Genomic DNA, 23,924 nt, shown 5'->3' with positions numbered 1-23,924 from the left:
CTGTGGGGTGCCTGCTTCCTCCTCTCTCTGCCTGCCTGTGATCTCTGTCAAATAAAACCTTAAAAAAAAAAAAAAAAGAATGGGAGAAGTTACCTTGTACACTGTTAAAATTGTACCACTTTTTTCCTGCAAAGTTGGTTATAGGCAGAAAATCATGCTGAAATGGAAGTAGTGAGAATTGACGTAGTCCCAAAAACTACTGAAAATAAGGAAATTATGGACTTAAATTTCCAGGGTCACTCTGAGATTTTGTGTACTTAGAAGCATGTTGTATTAGGTTTAACGGTGTTACTTTAGAATGGGACCATTAAGTGATACTCTCCACTGGTTAACTTTCCCTAATGTTAACTGAGAAAATCCCAAAGGGTAAGAGAAAACATCAAGATACCATAGCCCAAACGAACCCTGTATGCCCTGGATGAGCTACACATTTTATATGGGGCAGTGGCTCTCAACTCTGCATTTGCCAATATTCTCCTGGAGTAGTTAAAAATAGATGGCTAGTTAACTGGTTTCTGGTTGGGTGGGCCTAAAGATCTGCATTTCTAAGTTCCAGGAGGTTGTTGATGGGCTGGGAAGCACTTAAGCCCTACTTAACGTTCATCTCAATTCTCATTGATCCTGTGTATCTGAGCCTATGGCTATCCCAGTTATTGAGGCTGGTAGTGAGGTGCTGGGGTAGTTTGGGTACTAGGATTAAGAGAAGAGGCTGGAGCACCTGGGTGGCTCAGTTGGTTAAGCCTCTGCCTTCAGCTCAGGCCCTGATCTCAGGGTCCTGGATCGAGCCTGCATCAGGCTCTCTGTTCAGCAAGGAGTTGCTTCCCCCTCTCTCTGCCTGCCCTTTTTTTTTTTTTTTTTTTTTTTCTTGTAAAAAAAAAAAAAAAAAATTTAAAAAAAAAAAAAAAAAAAAAGAGGGTCCATTAAGTATAAGAATATTCTCATCAGTTCATGGAGAGCAAAGTGTATGTGGTGCTGAACTTGAGCCTCCTGTATCCACTGGTACTCTTTCCCTAAATGAGCACACATCTCGCAACTTAATTTTTTCAGTTGTCATTTATTTTTGGCTCTTGGGGCAATGTTATCTTTTCAATATGAAAAAAAGCAAGTTCAACACAAATAGAAATTTGAAGTGTAGGACAGGATGAAGCCAAGGGCAGGGGAGGGAATAGCAAAAGGAAAAAATGAGATGTTGCCAAAGATGGGAGGGTCTCCTTGTCCCCTCTCTGGAATAATGATTCAAAAGATTTAGGTGGCAGTACAAACCTTTCTGTATATATACAGCAGAGCTGGGTGTTTGCTAAGAAAGGGTGGGGATGGGGAGGGTCTTTCTAGAGGCTAGTCCCTCTTCCCCTTCTTGGCCCCCTTCTCCAACCAGGGGAAAAGGAAGGAATCCAACATATGAAGGTGGTTATGTAGGAAAAGGGAAGGATCCTGCTTTAACAGGGTGGGGCAGACCCCTGCAAAAGAAACAGCTCAGGACACAGCTTGGAAGACGGAAAAAGAGATAATACTGTCAAACACCTCTCCTGAAGCTGAGAGGAGCAGGGAAATTCCTGGAAATTAGGACTCAAGAGCCTGGATATCCCTCTCCAAAACTGCTCTAGAATAGAAAACCCTACCCCTTCCTTATAGGTACCTCTACTGCTATGAGGTAGCTTTGTTTCCTTTCCCCGGGGCTACCACATGGGCTTAGGATGGTGGCCATCTACTGGGTTTTAAGCACTTGGTTTTAGATGGGATCTGATGAGACCCAGCTTCTTGGAGAATTATCTTATAAAACAAAGGGAAATACCAACTGGACAGATGGGAGAAGGGGACACCGAAAGGAAATACAGGGTTACGGAGAATGGCAGAAATCTAGGTTTCCCAGAGTGGAAGAGAGGAGACATTCAACAAACAACAAGTATTTATTGAGCGCCTATTATGTGCCAGGCACTGTGTTCTAGGACTACCCCCCTCCAAAAAAGGAAAAAAAAAAGAGACAGAGGCAGAAAATGTAATTCTGAGGGAGAGGACAGGGGCAGCTGAGGAAGAAGGCTGAGGGAATGGAGAAGCCTGAGGTGATGGTGCTCTTAGGCCTCCTCTTCAGCCTCCTCACCGAAATCCTCCTCTTCTTCTGCGGTGGCATCCTGGTACTGCTGGTACTCGGAGACAAGGTCATTCATGTTGCTCTCAGCTTCAGTGAATTCCATCTCGTCCATGCCCTCACCTGTGTACCAGTGGAGGAAGGCCTTGCGCCGGAACATGGCTGTGAACTGCTCTGAGATGCGCTTGAAGAGCTCCTGGATGGCTGTACTATTTCCAATGAAGGTGACTGCCATCTTGAGGCCACGAGGTGGGATATCGCAGACTGCTGTCTTGACATTGTTGGGGATCCACTCCACGAAGTAGCTGCTATTCTTGTTCTGCACGTTGAGCATCTGCTCATCTACCTCCTTCATGGACATCCGCCCACGGAAGACAGCAGCCACAGTGAGGTAACGGCCATGGCGGGGGTCACAGGCAGCCATCATGTTCTTGGCATCAAAGACCTGCTGGGTGAGTTCAGGCACAGTGAGGGCCCGATACTGCTGGCTTCCACGGCTGGTCAGAGGTGCAAAGCCAGGCATGAAGAAGTGGAGCCGTGGGAAGGGCACCATGTTGACGGCTAGCTTCCGGAGGTCAGCATTGAGCTGACCAGGGAAGCGGAGGCAGGTGGTGACACCACTCATGGTGGCTGAGACGAGGTGGTTCAGGTCTCCGTAGGTTGGTGTGGTCAGCTTGAGAGTGCGGAAGCAGATGTCATAAAGGGCCTCGTTGTCAATGCAGTAGGTCTCATCTGTGTTCTCTACCAACTGATGGACGGAGAGGGTGGCATTGTAGGGCTCGACCACAGTGTCAGACACTTTGGGTGAGGGTACCACACTGAAGGTGTTCATGATGCGGTCAGGATACTCTTCTCGGATCTTGCTGATGAGCAAGGTGCCCATTCCAGAGCCTGTGCCCCCACCCAGTGAGTGGGTCAGCTGGAAGCCCTGTAGGCAGTCACAGCTCTCTGCCTCCTTCCTCACCACATCCAGGACTGAGTCAACCAGCTCAGCCCCCTCTGTGTAGTGGCCTTTGGCCCAGTTGTTGCCTGCCCCAGACTGACCTGGAATGGGGTGGAGAGGCAAGCTTGATTAGCAAAGAAAGATAAAGGACCAAATTTCCACTTTTTAACTTTTGGACTTGTGTACACAAATGTGCCTTCTTTCTCACTCACCTGTAATACATCCCTCCCCCATTATTTACCAACCAGGGAGTCACTACCAACGCCTGTATTAGAGATTTCAGAACACGGCCCTGGTTAAGCACTCCAGTATACCAATAATCTACTAGCCCTTGCTGTCTCCTTTACTCAAATACGCTGAACAGCATTACCTATTAATATGTGTATAACTCACCAAAAACAAAGTTGTCTGGTCTGAATATCTGCCCAAAAGGACCTGAGCGAACAGAGTCCATGGTTCCGGGTTCTAGATCCACCAAGATAGCACGAGGAACATATTTGCCACCTATATGGAAAAAAAAGAGTCAAAATTGGCAAAGGAGATCACCTGGAGCAGGGAGACCGCCAGGGACCCTAACTTGTGATTCCAAGTGCGGCCACCAGGGGGCAGAGGAGCCAATCTTTTGCCCCATGGTGGGCAATCAAACCAAGGCCTCCTTTTAAAAAAAAGAGATCCATCCAAAAATATTAAGAGGTTCTCCAGGGCTGGAAGAGACCCCAGAGAAGCGGAAGAGGAGATGGGACCCAAGATTCCCTGGACTCCCAACCTCACCTGTAGCTTCATTGTAGTACACGGAGATGCGATCCAGCTGCAGGTCGCTGTCACCATGGTAGGTTCCAGTGGGGTCGATGCCGTGTTCATCACTGATAACCTCCCAGAACTGCGGAGGGAAAGCAATGCGACTTCCAGCCAATTATGCCCACCCGACCTACATACATTTTAATCCCGGACACGCCCGTGGTAAACCTGGTTCTAGGGCCTGTGGCATTCCCTCCCCCTGCCCGCCATATCCTTCTACTAGACATCCCCAACTCCAGGAAAGCTGCAGCTTTCATTGCCTGGAATGTGAGACGAGGTGCAACTGAGGAGGCCTGGCGATCGCAGGAAATTGTAGGTTTGGAGTGTGAGGAGAGGGAGATGGAAACGGCCAACCAGACTGGACAAGCACAACTTCCTACCGCGCACAATGGGCCGGTGTTGGAGACCAAATGCTGCCGCAATCGACCACCCCCCCCACCCCGCCCTCCACGTGACTGCAGCGCCCGCGCCCGCCGCGCCAGTGACAAAGGGAGGTGTCGCGCGTGGGCGTGGTGTGAATACCGCCCACGAGAGGCGGGGCTCGGCTTGGGCTAGGGCGCCCCCAGCCGGCCGGCAGGGCCGCATTGTCCCAGCGCGCCAGGGGCGCCCGGGGCTCCGCCCTTCTGCTACAACGTAGCAGCAGCACTTCCTCCCTGCCCTTCCCCCGCTACACTGTAACCGCGCGAAAAAAAAACCAAAAAAACCAAAAAAAACAAAAAACCCACTAAAGAAAACATCCTCCACCCCCTGCCTTGGCCCCGGAATTTTCTTTCTTTGCTAGCTTTTTACTCCTTGCTTTAAATAAGGATTTTCTTCCTTTCTTCCACCGTTTAGTCCTGAGGGACCCTTTAAAGAAAAGGACTCTCCTACCCTCTTTCTTTATATTGGTTCACGCCCTAAGAGGGTCTCTTTACGGGAGATGCAAGGAAATAAAAATTAATCCAGCAGCTATTAGTCTTCCATCCACAAAGAATTATGGGACCGCCCCTCGGGAATCGCGGGCGCGCGAGATGCCTATCTTTTGGGAAGGGTACCGAGCAGTGCAGCCCACCCTGGCGCACCGCGTCCCCCACCCCACCGTGGGATCCAGGCTCCCCTCAGCCGCCGCCCAGCCTCGCCCCTTCCCCCTCCGGCGAAGCCCAGCCAAGAGTGGATGCACATGGGGAAACCTCGCCTCGCTTTGTCTCGGACGTTTCCGCATCTCCCTCCCTCCCCGTCCTCGGACCGTTAGAACGCTTTCAAATAAAATCTTACAGAACCACGGTCTTCCCACCGCCAAACCGAAGGGTCCTTAACAGCTTCCACCAAAATGAACCAGCCAAGACTAATTCCCCATTTTTCGCAAACAAATTCTAGCTACAAACGTCTATTATATATGGAAAACTTTTGAGGGGCAAAGCTTGACGATGGGTGGTATGCAAATATATATCACAGCCATCGTTAATCTGGATTTTTTTTTCTTCTCTAAAGAAATATAGTTAAAAGAAGAGGTTCAAAATCCTTACCTTGGCACCGATCTGGTTGCCACACTGACCGGCCTGGATGTGCACGATTTCCCTCATTGTTAAAATTTATTTTAATTTTTTTGCTCGCCTCAAGGTGTGTACGGGGCAAGAAATAATATGGAATTTTTTTTTCTATATTGCTAGTCTCAGGCTGGAAGGATGGGACGTGTCCTGGAGGATGGAGCAGCGAGATCCGAACGCAGCCGCAGGAAGGTTCTGAGAGAGAGAAAAGAGAGGGGAGGGCGAAAGAGGGAAGGCGGGCAGGGCGGGGCGCGCGTGCGCCTAGGCTGGGAGGCGGGAGAACAGGCCCCGCGCCACCGTCGGGAGACAAAGCCTTATCGAGGCTGGACCTGATTAGTCGATGCCAGTCACGTATAAGACATCCATTGGTCTCTGCTCGGATGGACGAACGCAAGCCTCACTGGGAGTTGTAGTCCTCCATTGTTGTCCGCGCTGCAAAATGAAGGGATGGATGGGTGGATAGTGGATTTTTGCTTTGGGGTTTTTTTTAAGGTTTTTTGTTTGTTTATCAAAAATGACCTTGCGCAAGTTTTCTTTCACCTATGCCTGAGTTTTTTGTACTAAAAGGGCGTAGTTTTCGGGAATACAGGAATTGGGATCCCTAGGGTGCCAGGCGTTGGAAGGTGGAGTGGGCACGCCCTGAAGGCTCCCTACTGCGGTAGCTCTTGGGAAACGGGCTGCTTCGCTCAGCGAAAACTGGGGAGAAATGCGGCACCTTGCTCTGCTACCTAATAGCTGGTCCTTTGGTGACCCAGGACATGAACGCTAGTAAGATGCTGCTCCCCCAGACAGGAAGAAAGGGGGGATTGCCCTCCTGCTGTTTTCTTGGAAGTTTTCTAGTGATAACCTTTAGAAACAGAATTGTAGCAATGTTTTTTCAAATTAGAGATGTAATTGTCTGAGGGTGTGTTCACAGAGTAAGTTGAATGGTTTAGAAAAACTGATATCTGAAATCTGTGAAGTCATTAGTTTCTGTCCATGTAAGGGCTTCTGGACTTTAGAGCAGCATTGAAGACACTGCTTTTGTCAGAGAACTATGGGATGAGGAGCCTGAATTTCAACGCCTTCCAGCCTGCCTCTAGACATTTTGGTGAAAGTGTTTTTCAGTTTGCTGAATTCTTTGACTACGTGGCTGGCCCTTGCAATCTTTCAAAAGCCTCAAGATTGAAACAAAAGAGGGGGGCGGATGGGAGAAAATAGGATGGGCTCAAGTCAGAGTGGCGTGCTTCTTAGGGGTTAATTCCTTTGATAGATACTAAGTGTCCGCCAATCCAGAAGCTAAGGATACAAAATGAGTAAAAATTGGTTCACCGTCTTCAGGATTTTGCAATTTGTTGGAAAATGTATAAACAATGGAGTGTGGTAAGCACTCTAATAGGACGTGTATCAAGGTTATTGTTAATTCACAGTGCATTCAACAGATTTCTCCTTACCTAAACAAAAAATAGACCTCAACTTGTGTAAGACCTTCGCTACCCACTTAAAAAGAGAGTATTTTACGTTTCAGGGCATGATCACAATGAAAGCAATTACTTTATTGGGGCGGGGGGAGTTCAGAATTTAGAATTACAGGACTTGTTTCAGTTGTTTCTCCCTTACATTGGCTGTAGGAACCTCGGCAGGTCCTGTAACTAAGCAGACTTCAATTCCCTCTGTAAAATCTACTTCTCCCTATTTGTTGTGATCGGAAGAAAGTGAGATAATGAATGCAAAAGGACTTCCTAAAGTACATACATAATCCAATTGTTACTATTCTCTTCTCGTCTTAGTACAATGAAATATGATTTTTATCAACCTTCCTCCACCTTTTGAAAGACCTCAACCTTTAAAATAGTTAACAAAACAATTCTCCCTCTTCGCCTACGGATCCTTAGGAAAATGACCTCCAAATGTCCATCAGGTATGTAGTCTCCGGGAGGAAAGGACAGAACTTCCACTAAAAAAAAGAAAAGAAAAAGCCAAATCAAAAGGAACTGAAGTTCCACTGCGATGGAGAGGCATCAAACGCCACGCCTACGGGCAGTTCTCCAAACTGCAGCCTCTGGCCACGACTGCAACCCGCGCCTCATTTTCGTTTCTCATGAGTCAGCGGACTCCATGTCTGGGAGGACCGAGGAAGGGTTCTACCGCCGTAGTAGACGCATCCGGCGACGGCACTAGTAAGCCCCTCTATCCGCCAGCGGCGCCCAGACTCTGTGGTCGCGGTTTGGAAATCTGCGCGGGAAGTGGGCAGCGGAGGGTGAAGCAGCAGTGGGTTGTGCCTTGGAGCTGCCCAATCGAGGTGCACCATTCCGTGCGCGCACCGCAGCCTCCGATTGCCGCCTCCCTCAATCAATTTCAAGAGCCCAGGAAAAGCCGCCCCTTTGAGCTGTTACGGGGGCGGGGGCGAGGCTCTGGCTGGGCCTCTGGGCTGGGAGCTTCGTCAATCGTCGCGCAGCGGGACTGTGACAGGCAGCAGCAGGAGCCAATCAGCTTATCGGCGCCCTCGCGGCCCGCGCTCCAGCGCCACCGGGTCGCGGCCGTTACTGGTGGCGCGCGCGCGGAGACTCAAAGTAGGTGAGTTCTGGGGGGCCTCGCCCACCGCTCCTCGGAAGCCATCTTGGTTCTCTCGGAGGGCGGGAGGGGCGTGCCTTGGGCGCGACTGGGCGGAGGACACTTGGAAGGTTGTTTCTCGGGATTATAATACTCATCCTTCCTTGACGTCCCTCCCCGAGTTTAGGTATGAAGACGGGGAAACGTGGGACCTGGAACCTGGAGGGAGCCCCCTGGGGTGGAGTTCAAAGATGGTGGCCCACTGGATTGGCGCCAAGGGCCCTGGGCTCCCGCTGAGTTCTCCATTCTTTAGGCCAGAGTTAGCACTATCCCCATGGACGCGGCCTAATTTCCCAGTCAACAGTTAACCTCTGCGGTGGCATCTTTCGGAGTGATTTCCACCCATACTGTGTTGACTTTTCATCACCTTTCATTTGTCCTTTCATCAGGAGGGCAGGGTTAATTTGACGTTTGGTTTGTGAAGAATGTATCCCGAGCTCTTTGAACAGTACCAGGTGCACAATAGGTACTGTCTCTTTGAACAGTACCCGGTGCACAGTAGGTACTGTCGAATGAATATGATGGGGCCTAGGGGAAAAGACACAGTTCTGCTGGTCCGGTTCTCCAGAGGGTCTGTGAAGGCAGAAATAGAATGGTTACAATATAGTGAGAAGGATTAGGGGAAGTACAAGTTCAATGACCAATGGGGACCATGTGGGTACACGAAGAACACTAGAAGGCAAGGGCAATTCCAGGAAAGTGACCTTTGAACTGAATCATAAACTATGGGTAAAAGTTGGACCAGAAAACTAGGAATGAAGGGCCAAGGAACTGGCTAAGGCATGCAGGTGTGGGGAACAACAGGAACAGGGTGTTCAGAAATTGGGAAGAAGGTCCATGCGGCTGAAACATAGGCTTTGGTAGAGGGGAGCAGGACCTGAGGTTCAGATAATGGAGGGTCTTGCTAAGGAGTTGAGATTTTATTTTATCCCGTGGGCATGGAAAGCCACCAAATATTAAACAGACAGTATCTTGGTGATCTTGGGCAAGTTCCTTAACCCACCTGTGTTTCAGTTGCTTAGCCTGATAAATGGAATATAATAATAGTAGTTTACAAGGTTCTTGTGAGGATTAAGGGAGTCTCTCATTGTAAAGTAACTAGAGCAGTGCTTCACACATAGCAAACCTCTATGTATGTCAGCTGTTAGGATTCTTTGCAGCTTAGTTTGATCACACTGTGACGTTCTGGTAAAATATAAAAAGCCTGGGTTTTGCAGAAGCACATTTATTCCTGTCCTTTCCACCTACCTGCTGTGTTATCCTGAGCAAGTCATTTAATATTTTTAGCTTTGGTTTCCCAAATGCATGCCTCGTATGTCTATTATGCCTGACACATAACACAGTGCCCAACACACAGCTGATGCTTGGCAAAGTTTAGCTCCCTTTAAAATGTTTTTTTCAAACTGTGGGTTCCAACCCAGTAGTGGATAGTGAAATCAATTTAGTGGGTTGCAGATCAGCATTTAAACAATAGTGGATGGGGGAAAAAAAGAGTGAAAACTGTCAGTGTATTGTATACCACAAGGCTAAGCATTGTTTCTCAAAATGTTTGTCTCTATACGTAAGCACATGCATTTGTATAGTTTGTGTACTTGGGACCTTCTAATATTTATTCCCTCTCCCGTAATATTTATGTTTGTTATAATCACAAATATTTTTGAAATGTTTCAGAAAGGTAATAACAGGATGATTGTCAGAAGGAGAAATGTCAACCATCACAGCTCTCCAGATTTACCCCAGTTATCAGCCTCCTCTTTAAGGCTGTGTGTGTGGACCTGTGATAGAGATGATGATAATGCGTTTCCTTCCCAGGTCATGGAGGACACCCAGGCTATTAACTGGGAGGTTGAAGAAGAGGAGGAGACAGAGAGACCCAGTGAATCCTTAGGGTGTAGCTTGGAGCCCGTAGGGCGATTGCATATCTTCAGTAGTGCCCATGGACCAGAAAAAGGTCAGAGGTTATTGGATGCTAAAGTACTGGTATAGGCCTGTTATTTTTGTGGGGAGGTAGTTGGAGGGTTGTAAGAAGCTTATACATGTTTCAAGGAGATCTGAAAAAATGTTTCACTGGGAATGCAGAGGAGGGGCCTGATTGAGTTGATTGTTTCAGGCAAGTACCCTGGGCTCAGTGGGCTCAGTTTTACTTTGGTAGGAGAAGATGAAGAGATTCATATGAAAATCCAGCATGGTCTGGAAATGGATGGTGGTGATAGTTGCACAACAATGTGAATGTACTTAATGCCACTGAACTGTACACTTAAAAATGGTTAAATAGGGACGCCTGGGTGGCTCAGTGGGTTAAGCCGCTGCCTTCGGCTCAGGTCATGATCCCAGCGTCCTGGGATCGAGTCCCACATCGGGCTCCTTGCTCAGCAGGGAGCCTGCTTCTCCCTCTGCCTCTGCCTGCCACTCTATCTGCTTGTGCTCACTCTCGCACGCTCTCTCTCTCTCTCTCTCTCTCTGGCAAATAAATAAATAAAATCTTTAAAAAAAAAAAAAATGGTTAAATAGTAAATTTTTCATATATTTTACCACAACAGAAAAAAATCCAATATGGATGGATAGGGTATTGACAATGAATAACACATTGCTTATATTCTTCAATACTTAGGTCTTCTGCAGTCGTGTGTGTGTGTGTGTGTGTGTGTGTGTGTGTGTGTGTAAGTAAAGCAACAAGTTTATTAAGTGAAGATATAAGGAAAAGCTCTCAAGAGTGAGGGGGTCCTGGAGCCCCTGGGTAGCTCAGTGGGTTAAGTGTCTGCCTTTGGCTCAGGTCATGATCTCAGGGTCCTAGGATGGAGCCCTGTATCAGGCTCTCCGCTCGGTGGGGATCCTGCTTCCCCCTCTCTCTCTGTCTGCCTCTCTCCGTACTTGTGATCTCTCTGTGTCTCTGTCAAATGAATAAATAAAATCTTTAAAAAAAAAAAAAAAAAGTGAGGGATTCCTGACAGGGTTGACTGTCTTTTGTTTTTCTTATGTGTGTGGGGATCTTGAGTTAGTAGTGGAGTACTTAATAGGAATATTTTCCTGATAGCAGGCCAAGACTCAAGCTTTAACTTATCTGCCTCTTTAATTCTTAGATTTCCCCCTGTATCTCGGGAAGAATATGGTGGGCCGAATGCCTGATTGCTCTGTGACCCTGCCCTTTTCATCCATCTCCAAACAACATGCAGTGATTGAAATTTTGGCCTGGGACAAAGCACCTGTCCTCCAAGATTGTGGCAGCCTCAATGGTACTCAAGTCCTAAGGCCTCCTAAGGTCCTAAGCCCAGGGGTGAGTCACCGCCTGAGGGACCAGGAGTTGATTCTCTTTGCTGACTTGCCCTGCCAGTACCATCGCCTGAATGTCCCCCTGCCCTTTGTTTCCCGGGGCCCTCTAACTGTAGAAGAGACACCCAGGGTACAGGGAGGAACTCAACCCCAGAGGCTCCTGTTGGCTGAGGACTCAGAGGAGGAAGTAGGTATGTCTGTGTATTGGGAGGGTGGGTGAGAAGATGGAGATCGTGAGTATAAAACAGTCAACTTACTCCTTTCTACTCTTGACAGATTCTCCTTCTGAAAGGTGTGTGATGAAAGGACCAAGGACCTCCCCTTTGGCAGCAGTAGTTCCAGAGAGGTGAGTGCCAAAGGGCCAGATACTTGAGTCTTCAAAAGGAGGAGGAACCAGGGACTGTAGGATCCATCTGCAAGAGATGCTTATCATGAAAGTGGGGAATTGCACATACTCTTTCACTCAGCTGAACTTTGATTGAGCACCTCTGATTGTGCCAAGTAGAGAACTAATTGCTGGAGAGAGGAAAAAAACACCCACAAAAACCAGAAAACAGCTACTGCCTTGTGTCTGCCCTTATGGAGCTCATAGCTGAGCGGAGTATTCCTTCTTGGGAAACAGATGCTATAGACTCTTTCCCTTCTCTTCCCTTTGCAGTGATGAAGAGGGGCCTTCTGCCCCAGATGGCCCTGGGCCACCATTTGCCTTCAACCTGGACAGTGACACAGATGAGGAAGAAAGTCAGCATCCAGCAGCAGGAGAGGCCTCCTTAGCTGCCAGAAGAGGCTCCACTGCAGAGACAGAACAGCCTACAGCTGTGGCAACTGAAATCCAGCTTGAAAAGGATCAGTGTTCAGTGAAGGAGAGGAACAATGGCACAGAAGTTGAGAGGGATGCAAGGAATGGGGTGGTCCCACTTGGGGCCACTCTGGCAAGAAACCAAACTGCTGAGGAGGACAGTGACACAGATATGGATGAGAGCAGGCCTGCTGAGGTCCACTGGGAAAGGGCCCAGCCTTCTGGCTTCACAGACAGTGATACTGATGTGGAAGAAGAAGGGATCCCTGCAACCCCAGCTGTAGTTCCTACGAAGAAGAGGCAAATCCTCCACGAAATTAGTACAAAGAGTCCTCAGGCACCTGCTTTGGTACATCTGCAGGAGAGCCCAGCCAGTAGTGATACAGATGTGGAAGAAAGTGAGTTCCAACTGGCAGTCCCTCCGGAGAGAAACCAAGCCTCCGTGGTGATTGACAGCAATACAGATGATGAGGAAGAAGTCTTAGCAGCACTCACTTTGGCACGTCTGAAAGAGAGCCAAGCCGATACATGGAACAGAGATACTGATGTGGAAGAGAGCAGGGCCCAACCTGTGGCTCTTCTGGAGCAAAACCAAACCTCTGCTGGGAGAGACAGTGACACAGACTCTGAGGAGGAGGGGCTCCCAATCGAAAAGAAAGGAACTGTTCCCAAGTGTCATATAGACAAGGCATATTCAGAAAAAAGGCAGTCTCCTCTCCGAGACTGTGATCTAGGGGTAGACGAAGATAACAGCTCACTTGGGGTCCATCTGCAGAGAAGCCAAGCCTCTGCCACAGTGGACATCAACACACAAGTGGAGGAGAAAGCCCTATCAGGACCAGCCATTACACTTGTAGAGAAGCATCAGGTGCCTATGGTATGGACAAATCAAACAAATGTGGAAGTGGAAGGGGGCCAAGCAAAGCTGCCTGTGATGCATCTAGAGGAAACCCAGCCTCCTCCCCCTGGGGACTGTGAGACAGATGCAGAAGAGGGCACATCCTTAGCAGCCTCAGTGGTGGCAGATAGAGGAAAGTGCCAGCTTCCAGCAGAAGGGGACGCTGGGACGGAATGGGCTGCAGCTGTTCTTGAGCAGGAGAGAGCTCTTGAGGCAAGGGCCCAGGGTGAATCCCTTGTGTCACAGGTAGAGCAGGATCTTCTCCCTGTCTCGAGGGAGAACCTTACAGATCTTGTGGTGGACACAGGCACTTCAGGGGAACCCATCCAGCCGCAGAGAGAGGGAGCCCAGACCCCCACAGAAAGGGAGAGAGAATTACGTGTGGACAGGACCAAGGACTCTGGGGACAACCATGGTGGTAAGTGCTGGACTTCCTCCCTTGACTCCTAAAAGAAAGAATGCAAAAATAACAATAGTAAATAAATAAATAAAAGAATGCTTATAGGGTTTCCTAGTCTATTTGAGCTGCTATAACAGAATGCCATAGGCTGGCTGGTTTATAAACAACAGAAATTTTTTCTCATAGTTGTGAAGGCTGGGAAGTCGCAGATCGGAGTGCCAGTATAGTCATGTTCTCCTGAAGACTGCTTCCTCTTCATAGGCAGCTGTCTTCTCACTGTGTCGTCACATGGCAGAACGGGCACAAAGGGAATTCTGGGGTCTCTTTTATAAGGGTACTAGTCCCATTCATGTGGGTTCTACCCTCATGACCTAATCATCTCCCAAAGAACTTACCTCCTAATAAAGTCACATTGGAAATTAGGTTTCAACATATGAATTTGGGTGGGAATACAAACATTTGGTCCATTACAGAGGGCTTGGGGCTACGGAGAAAATGGGAGAGAAAGAATATGGAAGTGTCAGATAAGACTTTTTTTTTTTTAAGGTTTTATTTATTTGTTAGAGAGAGAGCAGCAGGCAGAGGGAGAAGCAGGCTCCCCACTGAGCAAGGAGCCCAACAGGGGGCTTGATCCCAGAACCCTGGGATCATGACCTGAGCTGAAGGCAGACAGTTAACTGACTGAGTCACCCAGGTATACCCAGATAGGACTTTCTATTATCTATCTTATATTTTCCCCTCTCAGATTCTGAAGACCTGGACCTACAGGCTACCCAGTGCTTTGTGGAGAGAGAGAATCAGAGCCCAGAAGGTGAGGACATCCATGTCATATGGATGTTGGCACAAGTGGGAACTGGGAGCCCAGACTGGTGGTCCTTGAAGGTTGTGAATACTGGTGTGGGTGGGCCAGGAGGCCAGGAGGCCAGGAATGGGAGCCTAGAGTTCTCTGGAGGAGCTATGCTTGAGCCAGCTTTTCTTGTCCAACAGTCCAGAGCATGGAGGATGAAGCTACCCAGGCCTTCCTGGTTACTCTACCCCAAGAGCCTGGCCCTTCCTGTTGCAGTTTCCAGGCCCCAGGTATAAGAAATTCTAGCCTTCATGCCCCTAACTTGGCATCATTGCTTTTCCCTCATGTTTCTTTCATAATCTTTGACTCTTCTGCTAATGTTTCTCCATCTCCATCATTTTTAAAGAGGCTGCTATGAGAACTTCTATGTGCATGTGGGGTCTTAACTTAGACAAATATTAAATGTAGTGATTGTCCTCTTTATTCCAAGCCTTCCTTTAATAATCCACTTAGGTTTATTATTCATGAATTTTTTCTTTGAAAGATTTTATTTATTTATTTGAGAGAGAGAGAGTGCGCGCGCGCGCACCCACATGAATGGGTGAGGGGGCAGAGGGAGAGGGAGAAGCAAGCTCCCCACTGAGCAGGGACCCTGATGTGGGGCTCAGTTTCAGGACCCTGAGATCATGATCTGAGCTGGAGGCAGATGCTTAACTGACTGAGCCACCCAGGCACCCCTGTTATAATTAATTTCTCTTAATCTTTTCTCAACCTATTAAATTTTCAATCTGCATTTCTCTCCTCTTTTGACTCTTTACCTCCAGGTGCCCTGGATGAGCCATGGGAAGTCTTGGCAACACAGCCATTCTGTCCGAGAGAGTCTGAGGCCTCTGAGCCCCAGCCCATTGCTGCCCATCTTGATGCCCATGGATCTTGCCCCTCTACACCTAGGACAACACCACAAGCCCAACATCCAGAGATCCCAGTTCATGAAGAGGCACTGGGGACTCAAGGCAGAGGGATGCAGACTGTGGAGAAAGGCATGGGTACACCAAGGGGTACAGAGGGGATGACCCCTGAGAGAGGACTGTTGAACAGGGAAACCAAGAACCTGCCAGCAGAAGAGAGAGAAGATGTTATAGAAGAAGAATTAATCAGAGGGAAACAGATGTTAGCTAGAGATAATCAGGGACAAGAGTCTGACCAAAAGGTAAAAAGCGCAAGTATTGAAAGGAATATGGAGACTTTAAACATAGAAATTGAGATACCCAGGGAAGTACAAGAGGAAGAGATAGGAAAGCAGACTCTTGCAAGAGAAGTATTTGAGAGAGAAGCAGAGAAACTAGTACTAGAGAGAGAAGATGAGCCAAGTGGATTAGGCATTGAGGTACCAGAAGAAAAACTGGAGAGCAGCCCACAGAGAGGGGAAACAGAGAAAGGGAGCCAGGACCAGGAAGGGCAGGCCTCCCATCTAACACCAGAGCCTAGAGCAGGGACAGGAGACCATCAGGGACTCACTTCAACCCCAGGAGCTTCTGGGAACCAGTCAGGTGGAACCCTGATGAGCCCCAGGAGGCAGCAGAGAGGTAAGTGAAGGCAGAGGGAAACCCAAGATGGTACACAGCCCTTGTGCTAATCAACCCCTAAGTGTCTCAACTCTTAGACCTCAGCTCCACTTGCTTTTACTTTCTCTCTAGGCCCCTGGACTTGCAAGATGCCACCTGCTGAGAAGGCCTCTGCGGTGAGAGCTGCTTTTTCTACCTCTTCACTGCCCCTTCACCTGACCTTGCTTTAGTCTACTCCTCCATCTTCCCGATTTTCTTCGGATGTCACCACTCCTTAGTTGGCTTCTGTGCCTTTCCTTTCAACCTGTCATTTTCCATATCTGTTTCCCAAGTTCTATCTCCCTCTATCTGACTCAGAACATCCATTTTTTCATGTCTTTTCCCTTTTTCCAACCATCCTTTTATTATCATCATCTATCTGTGGAGAACACTGCTGGCATGAGGAGAGGTCTGTGAGAATGAGGACTGCTCCCTCCCTAGGAAGTTCCCAGTCTCGTGGAAGGGAGGTCATAGATAAGTGAAATGCCAGGAACACACTCTAACCATAAACAAGTATTAAGAACATATCCAAGTACTGTCTCTCTTCTCTCTGCCTCTTCTTCCCTCACTTGCTTCTGTTTCTCCTCAGGGTGATCAGGAATCTGCAGATGCTTGTCTGCCTCCTGCAATGCCTGAAGCCTCAACCCTCCACCACAACTCCCTCCTCTCTCAGAGTCAAAAACATCCTGTGCCCCAGCCCTTCCTTTCTCCCTCTCCATCTTCTTTAGAGCCCATTCCCAGGACCAGACAAAATGGGAATCAGGAAGTTCCAGAGACTACCTTGTCCTCAGACATGGAGCCTCTCCACTCAAAATCCAAAGTCAGGCTCCGAGGGTCCTCCAGGAAGACACCCTCTGCAGTTTCTTCTTTAGCCCTTGAACCTCAATCTACCATCCCCACAGACCAGCCCCTCAGTCCTGAGCTCACATCTCAGGTCACTCGGGGCAGGACACGTAGGTCCTCTGTCATGACCCCTGAACCAGTTGTCCCCACAGCCCCTGAGCTCCAGACTTCCACCTCCAAAGACCAGCCTGTCATCCCTGAGTCAACATTGCAGGTCACTCGGGGTAGAACACATAGGTTTTCTGTCAAGACCCCTGAACTGGTTGTTCCTATAGTCCCTGCAGTCCAGCCTTCCACCTCCAAGGAGCAACCTGCCGCTACTGAGCTCATATCTCAGAGCAGGACCCGTAAATCTGTAAAGACCCCTGAACCAGTTGTCTCCACAGCCACTCAGGGCAGGGCACATAGGTCTTCTGTCAAGACTCCCAAAACAGTTATCCCCACAGCCCCTGAGGTCCAGCCTTCTACTTCCAAAGACCAGCCTGTCACCCCTGAGCGCACATCTAGGGTCACTTGGGGCCGTACACGTAGGTCCTCTATGAAGACTCCTGAACCAACTGTCCCCACAGTCCCTGAACTCCAGCCTTCCACCTCCAAAGACCAGTCTGTCATCACTGAGCCCATATCTGGGGCCACTCACAGCAGGACACATAGGTCTTCTGGTAAGACCCCTGAGCCACATGTCCCAACAGCTCCTGAAGTCCAGCCTTCCATCGCCACAGACCAGCCTGTCACCCCTGAGCCCACATCTAGGGTCACTTGGGGCAGGACACGTAGATCCTCTGTCAAGACTCCTGAACCAACTGTCCCCACAGCCCCTGAACTCCAGCCTTCCACCTCCAAAGACCAGCCTGTCATCACTGAGCCCACATCTGGGGCCCCTCATAGCAGGACACATAGGTCTTCTGGCAAGACCCCTGAGCCAGTTATCCCAATAGCTCCTGAAATCCAGCCTTCCATCCCCACAGACCAGCCTGTCATCCCCAAACCCACATCTCAGGGCAGGACACCCAGGTCTTCTATCAAGACCCCTGAGCCAATTGTCCCCACAACCCCTAAGCCCCAGCCTACCACCCCTGGAGGCCAGCCTGTCACCCCCAAACGTACATCTCGGGGCAGGACACCTAGGTCTTCTAGCAAGACCCCTAAATCAATTGTCTCCACAGTCCCTGAGCTCCAGGCTTCCACCCCCACAGACCAGCCTGTCACCCCCAAACTCATCTCTCCGGCCACTCGGGGCAGGACACAAAGGTCCTCTATCAAGACCTCTGAGCCAATTGCCCCCACAGCCCCTGAACTCCAGCCTTCCTTCTCCACAGATCAGCCTGTCACTCCTGAGCCCACATCTCGGGCCACTCGGGGCAAGACACATAGGTCCTTTGTCAAGATCCCCCAACCAACTGAGCTCAGAGCCCCTGACCTTGAATCTCTCACCCCAGCAGATGAGCTGGTCACCCCTAAGGCTCAGGGTTGTCAGGGTAAGACACTCAGGTCTTCTGGAATAAGTGCTGGGCCAGTTCTTACCACCCCTGAATTCCAGTCTCCTGTCCCCACAGACCAGCGTCTTCCCCCTGAGCCCATCTCTCAAGCCAATTGCAGCAGGAAGCTGAGGGCCACTAGGAAACATGGGTCCCTCACAGCTCCCATTGTCTGTGAGCCCTATTCTGCACTCCCTGAACCTAAATCTCGGTCCTCAAGGAACCAGAGACAAGGGGCAGTGAGAGTAGTTGAATCCCTCAGGACCACACCCAAGCCTGCCTTTGCCCAGCTTCCTGAGGCCCCCACTCATGCTACCCAGATCCAAAACGTAGAGGGAGCAGGCAGATCAGAGTTCACCCCAGAGCCCCTGCCTAAGGCCTCTCAGAGCTGCAAGAGGCCTTTGGCTACTGTAGATTCACCCCCACTTCAAAAACGGCTCCAAAGAGGGGAAGTCACCCAGAAGACAGTGTTCCTCAAGGAAGAGGAAGAAGATCCAATGGAGAGGCCAAGGAAGGAGGAGGTGAGGAGAAGGCTGGGCCTGTGAAGCTAGGAAAGGGCTTAGAGACTCAGAAACTCCCAGCAAGATCTTTCTCAATCTCAGGATGTAGTGGCTCCAGGACCAGGCAAGAGAAAGAGAGACCAAGCAGAGGAGGAGCCCAAGGGACTCCCAAGCCGCAGCCTTCGACGCACCAAACCTAACCAAGAGTCCACAGCTCCCAAAGTAGGAGAAAAAGGGCACGGGGCTTGGTGGGAGACAGACAAGGGAGGATGGGAGGAGACCTAGGGATTTGGAGACAGGCGCGGATGGTACGGGTTGCTGTGACCAGCTCAGGTTAACCCCCTCCACAGGTACTTTTCACAGGAGTGGTGGATGCCCGTGGAGAGCGGGCAGTGCTGGCCCTGGGGGGGAGTCTGGCCAGCTCAGTGGCAGAGGCTTCCCACCTAGTGACTGATCGAGTCCGACGCACAGTCAAGTTCCTCTGTGCCCTGGGGCGGGGGATCCCCATCCTCTCCTTGGACTGGCTGCACCAGGTGAGAGTCTAAGAGAGGACATACCATCAGAGATAACTGATGGCAGAAGAGCTGGGTGGTGGGCTGGGCTGAGCCTGTGTGCTCACTGCTACTGTCCTTAGTCCCGAAAAGCTGGTTGCTTCTTGCCCCCGGATGAATATGTGGTGACTGATCCTGAGCAGGAGAAGAACTTCGGCTTCAGCCTTCGAGATGCCCTGAGCCGGGCTCGAGAGCGAAGGTTGCTGGAGGTGAGAGGCTGTCTTCTGCCCTGTGCTTCAGCCTTCCCTCCAGAGGCTCCCCAGCTATTCATGGCCTCTCAGGGCATACATTTATGACGTCCACCATTTTTCCTCTTAGGGCTATGAGATCCACGTGACCCCAGGAGTCCAGCCCCCCCCACCTCAGATGGGAGAGATCATCAGCTGCTGTGGAGGCACTGTACTACCCAGCATGCCCCGGTCCTATAAGGTATGAGTGCTGTGTTCTGGATCTGGTGAGGTGGCAGTTAAAGAGGTGGCTGGGGGGTGCCTGGGTGGCTCAGTGGGTTGGGCCTCTACCTTCGGCTTGGGTCCTGGGATCAAGCCCTGCATTGGGTTCTCTGTTTGGCAGGGGGCCTACTTCCCCCCCTACCTCTGCCTGCCTCTCTGCCTACTTGTGATCTCTGTCAAATAAATAAAATATTTTTAAAAAATAAAAAATAAAGCAAGTAAAGAGGTGGCTAGAATGGGAAAAGGTTGGAGAACCAAACATGGACGAGAACACAAGAAGTGAGAGGGTGAGGGGAAGCTCTGTAGTATGTAAAGGGATAGGAATGAAGAAGTCTGCTGATTCCGAGTGGATTTATTATTTTTTATTTGTTTTATTTTTTTTTAAGATTTTATTTATTTATATGATAGAGAGAGAGAGAGAGAGATCACAAGCAGAGAGGCAGGCAGAGAGAGAGAGGGGTAAGCAGGCTCCCTGCTGAGCAGAGAGCCCGATTCGGGGTTTGATCCCAGGACCCTGAGATCATGACCTGGGCCAAAGGCAGAGGCTCAACCCAGTGAGCCACCCAGGCTCCCCTCGAGTGGATTTATTTTTATTTTATATTTTAAAATTTTTCAAATATACGCAAAGGGAGAGAAAACTTCTATTATCAGTGAACCTCCCATATATCAAGCACTCAGATTTAACAAGGTAGTTTAGACTTTGCTACATTTTCTCCATTTATCATTTTGTTCTTTGCTAAATTATTTTTTTTAAAGATTTATTTATTTGACAGAGATCACAAGTAGGCAGAAAGGCAAGGCAGAGAGAGGGGGAAGCAGGCTCCCCGCGGAGCAGAGAGCCCGATGTAGGGCTCGATCCCAGGACCCTGAGATCATGACCTGAGCCGAAGGCAGAGGCTTTAACCCACTGAGCCACCCAGGCACCCCTGCTAAATTATTTTAAAGAAACTGCAAACTTCATATTATTTCCCTCTCTATACTTAAAGTATACTTCTCTGAGATACTATGCACTTTCTTTTTTCTTTTCTTTTCTTTTCTTTTTTTTCTTTTTTTAACATAATCACAATGCCATTATTGATCCATAACAAAATTAACAATAGTTTCTTGGTCATTTTCTTATATTCCATTAGCCAGATCTCACCAGTTGGCCAAAAATATCTCTTTAAAATTCATATCAGTATTCAAACAAGACCCATGTATTGCCACAGTTGCATATCTCTTGATTCTCTTTTACTCTAGAAAGGATCTTCCCCAACCCACCTAGCCTTTTTTTTTATTCCATTGACTTCCTACAGAAACCAGGTCAGTTCTTTAGAATGTCTGAGTCTGGGTTTTTCTGTTTGCTCCTTTGTTGTGTAATTTATGTTGTTCTTTTACATTTCCTGTAAACTATAGTTAAATTTAAAAGCTTGAATAAATTCAGGTTCAGCTTTTCTGGCAAGAGTACTTCTAGCAAGTATGCTTCATATCAGAGGTCTATTTCAGTGATGCTAAAACTGATTAGTAGATTCTGAACCTACTTCTAGGATTCTTTTTCACTTCTGACTTTGTCTTTGCTCTGTCTTTCCCCAGCCTCAGAGAGTTGTGATTACATGCTCCCAGGACTTCCCTCGATGCTCTATTCCATTTCGGGTTGGGCTGCCCATCCTCTCACCTGAGTTCCTGCTGACAGGAGTGCTGAAGCAGGAAGCCAAGCCAGAGGCCTTCATCCTCTCCACTTTGGAAATGTCATCATCCTGAAAACGTCACCACAGTACTCTTTTCCCTCCTAGACCAGTAAATAAAGTGTTAGAAAAGATTTGGAAGAAAGAACCTAGGGTTTTAGAAAGGTTTTGGATATACTGACCTGATTTGTCTTGGAACATGGGTGGGGCTGAAAAGGTTTACTGGTAAACGAAAAGATAGGGAGATTTAGAGCCACAGATTTCTTAAATAACCACTTAAGAGTTGGGTAATCCCATACTCATCTCTTAAGTGGCTACCGTTAGCAGGACTGATGTACTTAGTGCTATGAGGAACACACAGTGTCCTGCCTCCTGTTTGGAAACAAACCATTTCTCTTCCTCTTTTACTGGGATTCTTACTCATCTTCTGAAAGATAGTGGAAAGAATTTTAGTGTCAAGAACTTAAAGGGATGCTTGGAGTGGGTGATTTAAGGTTGGAATTACGGAATGCTCTAAAATATTTTCCTTTCTTCTCACTCGATCTTGTTAGAAGCATTCTTTAGCTTTGACTTTGAGCAAATCGCTACATTTTTCTGGCCTGCTTTTCCAGTATTTATAAAATTAAAGCTTAGGTTTAACTTCTGATAAATAAATATTCACTCTGTGCCTTATGGTGTAGTGCAGTTTTTTTTAACATACCTGAAATTTAAATTTTACTTATTTTATTTTTAAAGTAAGTTCTGTACCCAGAATGGGGCTCGAACTCACAACCCTGAGATCAAGAGTCTCACGCTCCACCAACTGAGCCAACCAGGTGCCCCTTAAATTTAAATTTTAAAAGTTGGTTGATTACAATGGTGGGGAGAAATTGGAACCTTTATTATACATTGCTGCTAGGAATATAAATGGTTCAGCTGCTGTGGTAAGTAGTCTGACAGTTTCCCAAAAAATTAGACATAGAATTCCCAAATGACCCAGTAACTCCATTAGTAGGTATATATGCAAAAGAATTAAAACTTGTGTTCAAACAAATACTTGTACACAGTGTTCATATCAGCACTTAACAAGAGCCAAAAGGAAAAAACAAAAAAACAAGAGCCAAAAGGTGAAAAAAAATGTTCATCAGCAGTTGAATAAATACATGTGGCATATCCACACGATGGACTATTATTCATCCATAAAAGGTGGTGAAGTACTGATTCATGCTACAGTGTTTTGAGGATGAACCTCAAAGCATTATGCTAAGTGAAAGGAGCCAGACATGAAAAGTCACCTTGGATGATTCTACTTACATGAAATACCTAGAATAGGTAAATGCATAGAGACAGTAGAGTGGTGGTTGTCAGGAGCTGGGAGAAGGGGAAAATGTGTGCAGGGTTTTATTTTGGAATGCTGGGGTTTTACTTTGGAACTTGATAGAGACGGTGATTACACAGATTATGAAGGTATTAAATGTCACTAGATTTTTCTCTTTAAAATAGTTAATTTGGGGGCCTGGGTGGCTCAGTCATTAAGCATCTGCCTTCGGCTCAGGGCATGATTCCAGGGTCCTGGGATGAAACCCGCATCTGGCTCCCTGCCCAGAAGGAGGCCTGCTTCTCCCTCTCCCACTTCCCCTGCTTGTGTCCCCAATCTCGTTGTCACTCTCTGTCAAATAAATAAAATCTTTTTTAAAAATTTGAAATAGTTAATTTTGTTATGTGAATTTCACTTTAATTTTAAAAAGATGGGTGATTAGTTTGTGACTTTTCTGCAAGTGAATTATACTTAAGTTTGTAAAACTTTGGTGTAGTAGAATGAGCACGAGCTTTACTGACTTTTAACACTGCTGACTTCTAAACATGAACATGTCTCGATATATGTTAAGCACAGCCATTGTAGGTGTGGCACATGGTAGGACCCAAATAAATATTAGTCCCATTGCGCAACTCAGAGCCTGTACTGTGTGAAACTGTCTATGGCCTGGAGGTCCAGGGGATTCCTTACAGTACCAGCTGCCTCTATATCCCTATTTAGCACTCATGTGCACTCTTAGTGACATTGAAGTGCCCCAGTTTAAATTTCTGGAGACTAGAGACCTTTTCTTACACTTCCAATAAATACTATAGCTTATAGCACAAATAAGAAGTATCTCTATCACTCAGGGTCCCAGCAAGAAATGACGACAGTGTCAAATTAGGGTAATTTGGAGAGAGTTTAATAAGTGAAATTTACAAAGAAATTGGAAGAGTGTAGAGAAATCATAATGTTGCAGTACTCCAGTACCTATAGCTCTTGTGACCACCTCTAAGTCCTAGAGGTTGAGAGGAGGGAGCAGTTTTGCAGAGAGGGCTTCCTCAATAAAAGCTGTGATTTTCATTGATACAGTCCATTCAGGACAACCTCTTGAAGCAGAAAGCAGGGTGGAGGGTGCATCTGGAGAGGAATCATAAGATGTCTGGTAACAGTTTACAACAGCATTGATTAAGAGAGGAGGGTAGGAGTACTGAGTCTTGGAGTGGAGGAATGTAAAGGCTATGGGATGCTGCCTGGCAATTGTCTCATTCATGAGCCAAAAGCATCTCATCTTGGTAAATTTTCTTTGTATTTCTTCTGTCTGTAAGCCAAAGGATTTCACTTAATGATGTCTAAGTTCCCTGCTATGGTCATAGCCACTGTGACTAGGTCCTTAACAACATGATCTTTAATTCTGATGGAGGAGGGGCACCTGGGTGGCTCAGTGGGTTAAAGCCTCT

At 47.9% G+C, this 23,924-nt stretch overlaps 2 protein-coding genes across 7 annotated transcripts; one reads left to right on the top strand and one right to left on the bottom strand.

The window, feature by feature from the left end:
- Positions 1-1,888: 1,888 nt before the first annotated feature.
- On the bottom strand, positions 1,889-5,564 carry LOC111152509 (tubulin beta class I). 6 transcript variants are annotated; one of them, XM_022510992.1, is made up of 5 exons: positions 5,333-5,549; positions 3,801-3,909; positions 3,423-3,533; positions 3,039-3,130; positions 1,889-2,432 (listed from the first exon to the last, which is right to left on the bottom strand). In XM_022510992.1, the coding sequence occupies exons 1-5, from the start codon at positions 5,387-5,389 to the stop codon at positions 2,073-2,075; spliced, it is 729 nt and encodes a 242-aa protein (XP_022366700.1). In that variant the 5' UTR covers positions 5,390-5,549; the 3' UTR covers positions 1,889-2,072. The 6 variants fall into 6 exon arrangements, with proteins under 6 accessions (XP_022366700.1, XP_022366696.1, XP_022366695.1 ...); XM_022510988.1 differs by having other exon boundaries at positions 1,889-3,130; positions 5,333-5,564; XM_022510987.1 differs by having other exon boundaries at positions 1,889-3,130; positions 3,423-3,536; positions 3,720-3,909; positions 5,333-5,546.
- Positions 5,565-7,868: 2,304 nt separating this feature from the next.
- Positions 7,869-21,962, top strand: LOC111152272 (mediator of DNA damage checkpoint 1). The gene is made up of 15 exons (XM_022510733.1): positions 7,869-7,909; positions 9,758-9,896; positions 11,026-11,406; positions 11,492-11,561; positions 11,874-13,330; positions 14,058-14,123; positions 14,300-14,389; positions 14,924-15,685; positions 15,797-15,840; positions 16,293-18,545; positions 18,627-18,746; positions 18,875-19,057; positions 19,159-19,284; positions 19,394-19,504; positions 21,097-21,962. Exons 2-15 carry the CDS (start codon positions 9,761-9,763, stop codon positions 21,262-21,264), a joined length of 5,967 nt encoding a protein of 1,988 aa, XP_022366441.1. The 5' UTR covers positions 7,869-7,909; positions 9,758-9,760; the 3' UTR covers positions 21,265-21,962.
- Positions 21,963-23,924: the final 1,962 nt, after the last annotated feature.

Source organism: Enhydra lutris, unplaced genomic scaffold (assembly GCF_002288905.1).
Source record: "Enhydra lutris kenyoni isolate GAN:26980312 unplaced genomic scaffold, ASM228890v2 scaffoldscaffold28, whole genome shotgun sequence".
NCBI classification, from domain to species: domain Eukaryota; kingdom Metazoa; phylum Chordata; class Mammalia; order Carnivora; family Mustelidae; genus Enhydra; species Enhydra lutris.
The sequence above is the reverse complement of the archived record's forward strand: the minus strand, read 5'-3'. Positions and strand labels throughout refer to the sequence as shown.

Coding starts and splice junctions, on each gene's coding strand:
- LOC111152509 (XM_022510987.1), bottom strand. CDS start 5,389: ATGAGGGAAATCGTGCACATCCAGGCCGGTCAGTGTGGCAACCAGATC. Junction 3,537..3,719: donor TTCCAGCCCTGGAGAACCTC/TTAATATTTTTG, acceptor TTTTTTTCCATA/TAGGTGGCAAATATGTTCCT. Junction 3,131..3,422: donor ACCAGACAACTTTGTTTTTG/GTGAGTTATACA, acceptor ACCCCATTCCAG/GTCAGTCTGGGGCAGGCAAC.
- LOC111152272 (XM_022510733.1), top strand. CDS start 9,761: ATGGAGGACACCCAGGCTATTAACTGGGAGGTTGAAGAAGAGGAGGAG. Junction 13,331..14,057: donor CTCTGGGGACAACCATGGTG/GTAAGTGCTGGA, acceptor TTCCCCTCTCAG/ATTCTGAAGACCTGGACCTA. Junction 15,841..16,292: donor CTGCTGAGAAGGCCTCTGCG/GTGAGAGCTGCT, acceptor GTTTCTCCTCAG/GGTGATCAGGAATCTGCAGA.